The sequence below is a fragment of the Bubalus bubalis genome, chromosome 14, assembly GCF_019923935.1.
Source record: "Bubalus bubalis isolate 160015118507 breed Murrah chromosome 14, NDDB_SH_1, whole genome shotgun sequence".
Taxonomy (NCBI): domain Eukaryota; kingdom Metazoa; phylum Chordata; class Mammalia; order Artiodactyla; family Bovidae; genus Bubalus; species Bubalus bubalis.
This window is the reverse complement of record NC_059170.1, coordinates 32,162,730-32,175,329: the sequence shown is the minus strand read 5'-3', so window position 1 is coordinate 32,175,329 and position 12,600 is coordinate 32,162,730. Positions and strand designations below refer to the sequence as shown.

Sequence of the window (12,600 nt, the reverse complement as noted above, 5' to 3'; positions counted from 1 at the left end):
AAACATGTTTGCTAGGAGAACAAAGAACTAGAGTTCCAAGCATCCTTACCTTGTCCTGAAGAATCCCAGATGAGCCCCCAAGATAAAAGGTTGCTGCTGAACCACAAAAGACTCCAGGATTCTTGGCCTCCGGAGGAGAAGAATTCAAGCCGGGGCCAGTGATGAGACACGATCACTCAGAGCTTTTGTGTAATAAAGTTTTATTCAAGTATAAAAGAGATAGAGAAAGCTTCTGACACAGACATCAGAAGGGGGCAGAAAGGGTGCCCCCCAAGGCAGAAGATACAGAGGAAAATTAAGATGAGAAGATGCCCACATGCCCACACAAGAAGATAAAATACACACAAAACCTCAGAACCTGAGCCCTCAAGGGACTGGGAATAAACAGCGGAGGAGGAAAGGCCTACAGGGCATGCAAATGGGCCCCAGCAGCCAGGGTAGAGCCCCAGCTCCTGGTACAGCAAGCAACTTCATACAGTAACCAGGACTGTCTTAGCTCATCCCTTCTCTGTGTTGGGAACATGGAACGGAAGAGAATTCGTGCCAGGCATGTCCCACAGCCAGTGACATAGGGCTGCAGGGAGTGTGTCCGTCCAGATGCAATCCAATTGGAGACTCCAGGAATGACACTGCTCTTGGTGACAGAATTTTCCAAAATGGTGACCAGCTCTTGGTAAAGTTTTGAAGAGAAGTCCAGTCTTCCCTTATTTATGCAGTAAAGTAGTTTCTAGAAAACTTTGTGTTTATAATGGTGTTCTACACTAAAATAATTAGAAACAGATTTTTCCCCATCTACACAAATATCCAACAAGACATTTGAAACCTGGGTGGGACGTGGGTCAGTTCCTTGTTGGGTAGGACAGTCCTGCATGTCACAGGATGATGGTCCACCTTCAGGGCCACCTGCTATATCATAGTAGCACTGCCCCTTGAAAGCAATGATCAGACTGCCCCACCTCTTTCCAAGATGCCCCCCAGGGGGCAGTCCTACACCCACTGAGAACTACTGCCCTGCAGGGCCAGGCTACCCTGACTCCTACCACTGCTCTTGGGCCCATTTTGCTCCCCCAAGCCCCGTGTCTTGCCACTGTGCAGGCCCAGCAGCCTCGTTGCCTCCTGTGGGCCTCACTGCATCTGCTGTTCCCTCTACTCGAAAGCTCTTCTTCTGACATCCACACGCCAGCTCCCTCCTTCATTCAGCTCTACCCAGCTGATACCTGCCCCAGCGACTCATTGCCACACGCCCACACTTTCTACCCCAACCCTTCCCCAGCCTTTCTTCACAGAACTTATTACCTGGCATTGTCTTTGTGTCCCCTACTAGACTGTAGACTCCAGCAGGACAGATTTTGTCTGCCTTGTTCACTGTTAAGTCCCTGGTCCCCACACAGTGCCTGGCTGACACACAGTGGCAGGATGGGCAGAGGAGGAGGATGGCTGACCCACTGCAGAGTCTTAATTAGACTCGGCTTCCCTGGTGGCTCAGAAGTTAAAGCATCTGTCTGGAATGCAGGAGACCCGGGTTCGATCCCTGGATCGGGAAGATCCCCTGGAGAAGGAAATGGCAACCCACTCCAGTACTCTTGCCTGGAGAATCCCATGGAGGGAGGAGCCTGGTAGGCTACAGTCCATGGGGTCGCAAAGAGTTGGACACGACTGAGCGACTTCACTTTCACTTTCAGTCACAATGTTGGTTGTTTTCATTTTTTTAGGGTCAGGCTATTGGTTTCCTTGGGGCTTCCCTGGTGGCTCTGTGGTAAAGAATCTGCTTGCCAATGCAGGAGACCCAGGTTCAATCCCTGGTCTGGGAAGATCTCCTGGAGTAGGAAATGGCAGCCCACTCCAGTATTCTTGCCTGGAAAATTCTACGGACACAGGAGCTTGGTGGGTTATAGTCCATGGGGTTGCAAAGAGTCGGACACGACTTAGTAACTGAACAATGGTTTCCTTGGTAAAACAATTCCCTCAGAAACCTACACATTTTCTTTCTTTACCAGGCAGGTCCAGTGGCAATGACAGCATTTCTAGTTCTTTCCTGAGCACAGTACTCAGGTTAGCTTTATTTCTGTGCTTACCTACATGATCCCCCCTGAAGATGATGGCCTCGAGGCCGTGAGGCTCAAGCAGGAAGACCACCACACACTCTGTCTGAGTCACTGTCTTCCTGAGCCATTTTTGAGCATAAGCACACTTTGGTGTTTAGAGACTAGACACACGACTATTTGGCTTTTCCAACACTGCAGGACCCTGGATTTCAGGGTTCTCCACCCCCTTCACTTCTGCTGGTAAACTGGCCTATTTTTTTTCTGGAACTCAACTCTGTCATGCCAAAACAGCCAGTAACGATCAACACATACCACATTTCTGCTTTTTCACAGCTTCTTCCACTTGAACAAAAACTCAGTAGACACATAGTTTGCTTTTACAAGTTATCCAACATCATAGCCACATCAGACGTTCTGCCACTGCCCGACAGGGATCCCCAGCTGTTCTGCCTGATGTGTCTGTTTTCTCATTGCCTGCTGCCTGACCACTAAGCTGATGCCACATACCCTGTGAGTGTGCGTTCAGTCGCTCAGTTGTGTCTGACTCTGTGACTCCAAGGACTGTAGCCCACCAGGCTCCTCTGTCCATGGAATTTTCCAGGCAAGAATACTAGAGTGGGCTGCCATTTCCTTCTCAGGTCTTCCCAGACCGGGGATTGAACCTGTGTCTCCTGCATTGGCAGGCACGATTCTTGACCACCGAGCCCCCAGGGAGGCCCCAAGGAAACCACTAGCCTGACCGTAAAAACATGAAAACCACCAACACACACAGCACACAGCTCTTGCTAGTGTGGCGGCTTGCCTCGAAGTGGTGACGTGGGCCTTTATTTACCTCCAATGTCTTTAACAGGTGACCGTGGTTTTGCGCCAAGTTTGGAACTTTTTCCAAAATTTCTTGGCTAAAGCCCAGTTCATGGCCCTGACCTAACTGTAAGAAGGCAGAGATGCTGTTGATGCTGCGGCAAACTACCACATTCTCACTAAATCACAGGTCTTGAGCCAGTCAGAAACAGCTGGTGGCTCCCGCAACCTGCCGCAGGACAGTGTCAGGGTCCTCCCTAACTTGCCAGTGGGCTGTAGTTCAGCTGTTTCCCACCCTGGCTCAGGCCCAAGCTCTGGTCGGCAGGCCTCCTCCAGTCTCCTGGCCTGGACCGGGTGCCTCACCCACCCTCCCCTGTATGAACATAGCATTTCCTTGTGCTTCTTCTGGACTCTTATTTACTTCATGCCGATTTTATCCTTCTAGACCTTTTTCCTTTTAATATGCAAAAGTGTGATTTATTTGCACTAAGTATGAAGAACATTGATTTTCAGTCCCTTCAGTTAAAAAAAAACAAAACAACAGAGAGAACGTAAGATGATGGCACAGATTTTACACAAAATCTCAAATTCTCAGACATTCTGCACAAATAATTGTATATATACATGACATATTTAAGGGTGAACTGCAATCCTGATGAAAAAATTCAACTCCTAGTTTGATTTTTTCTCTTCATTGGAGGATAACTACTTCATAATATTGTGCTGGTTTCTGCCATATATCAACATGAATCAGTCACAGGTACTTCTAGACCTTTTGAACTCAGCATCAGGGCACTGAAATAGACTGTTCTGAACCTCTTCTGAGGGCAGGAGATGCATAAAGTGGGGCTGGAGGTACAGAAGGCATACAGACAAGTTTGTGAATGGATATGTACTTTCATCAAAATTCAAGATCAATGACAAAGTTGTGGCTGTGGAAGACTAAATCTATCTGCTTGAGATTTAGCAGGAGCCCGAGAGGACAGGGCTTCCCTGGTGGCTCAGTTGGTAAAGAATCTGCCTGCAATGTAGGAGACCTGGGTTCGATCCCTGGGTTGGGAAGATCCCCTGGAGGAGGGCATGGCAACCCACTCCTGAATTTTTACCTGGAGAATCCCCATGGACTGAGAAGCCTGGTGGGCTGCAGTCCATGGGGTCACAGAGTTGGACACAACTGAGTGACTAAGCACACACACGAGAGGACAAGAAGCTGAATGAACAAGGGCAGCCGGTAAGGCTCTGGCATAGGCGTGATGGTGCCCAGGCAGAGCTGTCCTGCATACCAGTCTCTGTCTCCAGTACTGGGGTGTTAAGGGCAAAGAGGGCCATGATGGGGACACAGGGAAATCTGCTCACAAACTGCTCAGGATTTCTCCCACACCTCTTGGCCCAGTTTTGCCCAGAGGTGTCTGAGGTGCCCACCTGCTGATGTACACCTCTGTCAGACCGCCAAATGCTTCCTGTGAGGCAGTCTGAAAACTGGTAAACTTTTTTTTTTTTTTTACTTCAACGCTTCTTTTATTACTTCTTTCTGTTTTTGCTTCCTTTCCCCCATATCTCCTCCCTCTTTTCCTTTTTTGTCTGTTGACTTCTCTTCCTCATCTCAGCTCTTTCACCCACGAGTCACATCCTAGGTGATCTCTTCTTCTACCTCTGGACGAAATTTATCAGCACTGCCAAGTTCACTCATGTCCCTCCATGGCTTCAGCCATGCCTCTGACAGTGACAAATTTTTATCTTCTGGCTTTACCTCCTCTCAACACTTGAAATGTATTTCAAGGAGTACCTCAAATTTAACATCTCCCAAAGAATGCTCAAACTACCGCATAATTGCACTCATCTCACAAGCTATTAAAGTAATGCTCAAAATTCTCCAAGCCAGGCTTCAGCAATATGTGAACTGTGAACTTCCAGATGTTCAAGCTGGTTTTAGAAAAGGCAGAGGAACCAGAGATCAAATTGCCAACATCCGCTAGATCATCGAAAAAGCAAGAGAGTTCCAGAAAAACATCCATTTCTGCTTTATTGACTATGCCAAAGCCTTTGACTGTGTGGATCACAATAAACTGTGGAAAATTCTGAAAGAGATGGGAATACCAGACCACCTGACCTGCCTCTTGAGAAACCTGTATGCAGGTCAGGAAGCAACAGTTAGAACTGGACATGGAACAACAGACTGGTTCCAAATAGGAAAAGGAGTACGTCAAGGCTGTATATTGTCACCCTGCTTATTTAACTTCTATGCAGAGTACATCATGAGAAACGCTGGGCTGGAGGAAGCACAAGCTGGAATCAAGATTGCTGGGAGAAATATCAATAACCTCATATGCAGATGACACCACCCTTATGGCAGAAAGTGAAGAGGAACTCAAAAGCCTCTTGATGAAGTGAAAGGGGAGAGTGAAAAAGTTGGCTTAAAGCTCAACATTTAGAAAACAAAGATCATGGCATCTGGTCCCATCACTTCATGGCAAATAGATGGGGAAACAGTGGAAACAGTGTCAGACTTTATTTTTTGGGGCTCCAAAATCACTGCAGGATGGTGACTGCAGCCATGAAATTAAAGACGCTTACTCCTTGGAAGGAAACTTATGACCAACCTAGATAGCATATTCAAAAGCAGAGACATTATTTGCCAACAAAGGTCCGTCTAGTCAAGGCTATGGTTTTTTCCAGTGGTCATGTATGGATGTGAGAGTTGGACTGTGAAGAAAGCTGAGTGCTGAAGAATTGATGCTTTTGAACTATGGTGTTGGAGAAGACTCTTGAGAGTCCCTTAGGACTGCAAGGAGATCCAATCAGTCCATTCTGAAGGAGATCAGCCCTGGGATTTCTTTGGAAGGAATGATGCTAAAGCTGAAACTCCAGTACTTTGGCCACCTCATGCGAAGAGCTGACTCTCTTGGAAAAGACTCTGATGCTGGGAGGCAGTGGGGGCAGGAGGAGAAGGGGACGACAGAGGATGAGATGGCTGGATGGCATCACCGACTCGATGAACGTGAGTTTGAGTGAACTCCGCGAGTTGGTGATGGACAGGGAGGCTTGGCGTGCTGCGATTCATGGGGTCGCAGAGAGTCAGACACGACTGAGTGACTGATCTGAATTGAATTGAAAGGGAACTTACTAACATCCATAATCAAACTTCCTTTTCTTGCATTTCCACCTTTGTTGATGCTTGACCAAGGGACTTAGCATCTCCCCAGTGGCTCAGGCTGAAAACTGGTAAACTTTTAAAAACATTTTTCTCCCTTTTCTTAAGGTTCTGTTGACCAAATTGTAAAAATAAGTGAAACAAAACACACTCAGAACAAAACCCACATTTTTATCAGATCTACTTTTATTTCAGAAGGAAGTTCGTATTATAGTATTTACTTCTGTTTATATACAAGTTCTTCACATTTATTTTTAAAATGCACAGACCTCCCTTAGTTCTCTTGTTCCTGCTTAAATTAGCTGTTATTTTACAATACAAAAAATACCAAAAAATTGCAGTCCTAAATGTATGTATAACACCCAGAATCCCCAGCAATGAAATAGTTTACAATACTTACTCCATATTTACATGAGTGCAATATATGCTAAATTATACATATTAACAAACTAAGCTTGAATCCAAACCAAAAACTCCCAAACAAAACAAAACTGTAAATAACTATAAAACATTTCCAGAGCCAGAATTAGTTCAACAAAACAGGCTTCACTAGTGTTTAGAATGTTTTGTGCACAAATTCAGTTATTGAAAGTCAATTCCATTATTGCCTTTAAAAGAGAAGGCGCCAGTTTTCCTCTCCTCTCCAACAAATCACCTCCCTGCAGGTGAAGAGTGTTCATGAATTTGGACAACTCAGGGGAAACATCTCTTGGTGGGCTTGGCTATCTACAAACCATCACGGTGATTTTTATGGTTTGAGCCATTTGGTAAACTGAGTAAACATTTCAGGCTGAGAGTGGGTGCACGGTCCAAGGCTAGACCCTCCGCCTTCCTGGGTCTGTCCTCAGGGGGCCAATTCTCACAGAAACCACTGCAAGGAAAGGTCTCCTGGGATGACAGGTTTGAGGAGCTGGATTCTGCTGTAATTCTCAAGAGCTGCTTTTCCATCTGTCACTGCCCTAGTGTTAGCTTAGGTTGTCAGTGAAGTACTTGGTGAATATTTGTTGAATCATTCCCACCCCATCTCTGAATATACTCTACTAAGTCAAAGGAGCAAGATTTGCACTGAAAGGCAAAGTGTCTTTTTCTAAAATACCGCTCTGGTCTTTCCATTTGCCCCAGACTTCCTGGTGCATCTCCCATCTTGTTACCTCAGGCCTTACGCACTGATATTCCAGTATTTTCCCTATGCTGACAGTCTCTGTCCAGGGCTGCTTTTCTTCCAGGTTAGCTCAGACAGCATATGGTTGGTTTCTCTCCACACCTCCTCCCACATTTAGAGGTGATCCTCACAGGAAACAAAGACTTCTCCCCAAACAGTATGGGAAGGGGACAGGAGGCAAGGGTGAGGTTCTCCATGGGGAAACAGGAGGAGCTAATTATCAACAAAGCAGCTGCCCACTCCCACCCCCAGTTTGCAGTATAGTTAACTATGGTCCTAGGAAATGGTCATCAAAAATTAACACAAAATCACAACAAAATGCAGCCTGAAAAACCCCCTTTTGGAAAATCTGACTAGATCTACGGTATAGACTTCGTATCTTAAGTCTAAGAGAAACATTTCTCAGGACGAGACTAGTCTATTCCCGGCTACCCACAGCACCAAGAGGCCGACAGGAAGATTTACAACGCACTTGCAGAGCTGATGACAGCGACAAGGACATCCCAGCTGCCAGCAGCCTCTTCACACACTGCCCACATTTTCACACGTGCACTCACAGATGAGTCCTGCTTTAAAAGTTATCCAATTGGTCCCAGATGCATTTGAACACATGGGCACAATGGGGATGCCTTTCTCGGCTTTATCATCACTGTATGAGGACTTCTCTGAGCCTGGATATCCATTATATGGCACAAAAACACATTAGGTCAAACTTGGACACCATTATGTTTAATAAAAATACATAAAGATATTTTTGTTTTATGTACACTCTGAATGTCCAAACATTCGGACACTATTGTATAGTTATGTACAAGTGCAATATCTATGTTTTCATAACTATTTTAATTTACATACAGGCTCTGAAGTTCCAGATGACTTCCTCTTAGTAACTGGCTCTAAGCTGAGTGCCTCTTTCTCCTGCCACCGTCTTCTTCTGGGCCGAGCCTGCAGAAAGCTGCTTGCTACTGGCTGCAAAGGAGAAGCAGCTGGATTCAGCTGTTTCTCTACTGTTGGAGCAGAATTAAACTTCACTTGCTCCTTTCTTCCTTTTAAAAAATAAACATTATCTTTTAGAGAAAAAGAAAACCAGGTGGCTATGGGACACGGTGCTTATTATTTCAAGGCATGGAACTACCATGGGGAGGAGGCTTCTTTGCCAAGCAAACACTAGTCCTTTGAACAAACAAGGACTTCCTTTGTGGGAGAGTCCTCTCCAATGGCCTTGTGGTAATTACAGGGTGAAGGGCCAGTCCATGGCAGGCTCTCTGGGGATACCGTGATCTGGAGCAGAGATGTAGGGAGCTTCTAAGAGGAGGGATCTTCTCTAGAACCGTCTGCTCTTTAACAATGATGTGAAAAAGCAGCATTTTGAGAGGCAAGTCTCAAAGTAGAGGTGTTTTGTGCATCAGACAGTGTTTTATGGTTCGACATCCTTGAAGACATCTTTCCAGGCAATTCTTCATGGGAGGGGTTAGTGTTGGGGAAGAGATAATACTCCCTCTCTCTAGGTACTTCATATAAAGGTGCCGCAGTTTTGCTCTTTTGAGTATTAATTTCTCCAAATTCACAAACTTGAGCATTGTTGTCTAAAGGTCTACCCTTCCTGAGCCTCTGCACACTGCACATTACTCCCCCCTTCCTCCCAGGGTAATGCTAGAGAACTCCTGGGTTTTGAAGCAGAAGAGAGGTCCTGGGAGGCTGCTGCATAATGCCAGAATACAGAGCACCACGGACAGGACAACACGACATCCAGGCAGTGGCCTGGGGAGACGAGCAGGGGCTGCCCTACCCCACTTCAATTTGGTCACGACTTCAATTTGGTCACTTCATTTGGCATGGTTTTCTCTCCTTGCCCATTTTTCTCATGCTTTTCATCCTTATCAGCACTCACTGCCCTCCCCACAGCCACCCCTTGAATCTAGGAGGGAGCATGGGAGGCCTGGGTCCCTCCTGGGGGAAAAAGGACAAACAGCTCCAGGCCGCTCTCCAGGCTTTGGGCAGGTTCTGCCTGACAAAAGGAGACCGAGCCTCTCCTGGCACTCCACCTACAGCCTGGGAATGAAGAATGACCCACCAGCTTACACAGGCTACAGAAACAAATTGCTGTTCTTTGATCAAGGGGTCCCAAGTGCTGTCGTGCTCTTTTCAGCTCAAGGGAGACATGTAACATGAGCAAGCCCCTCCCTCTGTGGTGCCTGGGCAGGAGTGGCCAGAGGGGTTGAAGCAAACATTAGGCCAAGTCTGGGGCAGGGAGGCACATGGGAACATGCCTAGTGTCCTTTTTGAAAAACAGGAGCATTCACAGTTAGGTCCTTTCTGCTTTCCTCTCAATCCCTGCTACATTAAATGTTTCTTGGGGTGAGAAAACTTTCCTGGCTGCAAATTAGATTTTAGAAAAGAGCAGATTGCCAATGATAGCTATTTAAGTTTTATAAGAATGTAGGAATGCAATTATGTAAAAACTTATGCTTACTAACTTTCCAATTGCTAGATCTATTTAAAGTCTAGGCACTTAGTGTGTGTGTGTGTGAGAGAGAGAGAGAGCGTGAGTGGCAGAGACAGAGAGACAAAGAGAGGTAAAGAGGAAAGAGAAGGATAGGGAAGGAGAGAGAGAGAGAGAGAACCTCAAATGGATTAAGACTAAATTAATCACGTTGCTACAGAAAACTACATATTACATCAGTTTACATTCCAAGTAACACTGCTGACCTTGACATTTAAAATAGCCCCCTTCTATCTTATGATTCAAAAGAGATGGACCATTATTAATTCTCAACTAGAAAAAAAGTTACTCCCTGGAAGAGAGATATTTGCCTAAATCGTGCAAGAATAAATAGCACATCTTTTAAAAAAGATAGCAGGCTTCAGATGAAAAGTTAATTCATCTGACTAGTTTTTAAAAGACCACATTCAAGAATGACTGATGATAAATGTCTACTTGTAAACACTACATCTTTGTTTTTTGCACAGTTGAGACAGTCCCAAGGACAGTTTTCCACAAGTGAACCTGAGTGTCATTCCTAGCTCTCTCACTCGCTCTACACCGGCCTCCTCCAGCAACAACTGGATCACCCCGTACCTGTAACAAAATCAATTATTTCCTATACGAAAGTAAAAGGTTAGATGCTGGAGTACAGATGGGAGAAACTGTCAAAGAAAGCTTGTGAACATGCAGAGGAGGTGGATGATTCGAGGGTTTCCAGTCTTCAGCCCCGCACAGCATCTTCTCCCTGCCTGCTCCCTCCTGGCAGACGGCTCTGGCATGCCACTCCTTGCTCACAGGGAGTCCCCACCCCAGCATCAAATGCAGGTCCCAGGCTGCGCGGGGGGCTGCTGTTTTCGGTTTCTCACTGCTCCTGACTTCTCTTTGTAGACGACTGGCATCTGCTGAGAAATGTCCACCAGGGCACTGGCCACTGCGAGCCCTTGGGAGAACCCAGAGAAGGAACACAGGAACAACTTGCTTTTATTTAGAAAATAATTGAAAAACTTTCTTTTTACATTCCCATGGCGCAATAAATAAATAAAGTATATACACGGGAAAAACCTACTTTTAACCTGTATCTCCCTCTATATTCCCCCCTCCCATCAGAGTAACTGCTTTTGTTAGTTTGTATATATTCTTTCAGGGTTTATTTGTACAAATACATATTTTCCTCCTCTCCCCCTTTTTACATAAAAGGAGTACCTTACTTTCCAGCAGATCAACCAACCAAAGTGCTCTGCCTAGTGGTGGAGCATTTAAGTAAGACTGCAGACATGCTTTAAAGTTTCACCTGTCTTTTTCTCCAAAAAAAGCTGCCCTATTTATGATGAAATTCAGATTCATCCCACATTGCCCAGCTAGAGCTATTATTATTTTGATATCTATACCACGATAAGAGTTAGGATAGACTCTGGGGCCAGACTTTGGAATAAGCAAGGTTCTTTAACCTCCCAGTGCCTCAGTTTCCTCATTTGTAAATGGGGAACAGCACAGGCTTGTGTGAGGAGTCAGTGAGTGAACTAATGGCAAGTTGTAGAATGGTACCTGGCTTTTCACCTCCATTACCACTTTTGCTTTGGGGACTGGTGAATCCATTCTCCCTTCTGTATTGGTAATTGATTAACTCGATGTTCACTAGGGAAGGCACAATCCTGGGGAAGCTGGGTTCCTATGTTTGTGAAAAGGCCAGACAGGCTCATAGCCCTGTTGAGGCCTCCAGGAGCCATGCTAGAGGAGTTTCTTACTCCACCTGCTGAGCAGCTTTTAAGTGCCAGGTTTAGTACCTGGCATGCAGTGGGGAATCCACACCAGTGACCACTGTTATAGCAAAGACAGAGCCAGGGGCTTTGGGAGTCCAGAGAAGGGCACTGTTTAAAGTAGGGGTAAATCCTCGTCACAGCCATCAGAAAAGAAAAGACATCCAGAGTGGAAGGGAAGAAAACTGTCATCTGCACATAATAAGATACTATATACAGAAAAACCTAAAGTCTTCACCAAAAACTATTAGAATAAATGAATTCAGTAAAGTTGTAGAATACAAGATTAATACACAGAAATCTATTGCTTTTCTATACACTAATAATTGAACTACCAGAAAGAGAAAGCAAGAAAATAATCTCATTTAAAATCACATCAAAAAAAATAAAATTCCTAAGAATAAACTTAACCAAAGACTTTTAATCTGGTAACTATAAAACATTTACAAAGGAATCTGAAAATAATACAAAGAAATGAAAAGACACCCCATGTTCTTGAACTAAAAGAATACTACTGAAATGTCCATACTATCTAAAGCAATCTACAGAGTTAAGCCAGCCCCTATCAAAATAACCATGACATTTCCCACAGAACTAAAACAAATAATCCTAAAATTTATATGGAACCACAAAAGACCCTGAATTGCCAATGCAATCTCATAAAAAAGAAAAAAAGAATGAAGCTTGAGATATCATGCTCCCTGACTTCAGATGTAATCAAAACAGCATGGTTTCCCCAGAAAAACACACACACAGATCAGTGGACCAGAATAGAGAGCCATGAGAGAATAAAGAACAGAGAATAAATTCATGTACTTATGGTCAATTAATCTATGAAAAAGAAGGCAAGAATATACGGATAAAAATATATGGAGAAAAATCTGTTCTATAAGTAAGTGGTTCTGGGAAAACTAGACAGCTACACATAAAAGAATGAGATCAGAACATCTCCTCACACCACATATATAAAGACCCAAATGTAAAACCTGAAACCATAAAGACCCCAGATGAGAACATAGGTAGAACACTCTATATAAATTGTAGCACTATTTCTTTGGATCTGTCAATAAGGCAAAAGAAATAAAAGCAAACATAAATAAATGTGACCTAATTAAACTTAAATTTTTTTTTTAAACTTTCCTTGAAACCCTGAGAAAATGAAAAGACAACCTACTGAATGGGAGAAAATATTTGAAAAT

At 44.5% G+C, this 12,600-nt stretch overlaps 1 protein-coding gene across 1 annotated transcript in view; it reads right to left on the bottom strand.

The window, feature by feature from the left end:
* Positions 1 to 6,163: 6,163 nt before the first annotated feature.
* The window catches only part of ATRN (attractin), a 187,981-nt gene continuing 181,544 nt past the window's right edge, over positions 6,164 to 12,600 (bottom strand). The window contains exon 29 of the mRNA XM_006072902.4: positions 6,164 to 10,584. Coding sequence (XP_006072964.3) covers positions 10,460 to 10,584 — 125 coding nt within the window. The 3' untranslated portion in view covers positions 6,164 to 10,459. The remainder of the gene's footprint in view (positions 10,585 to 12,600) is intronic.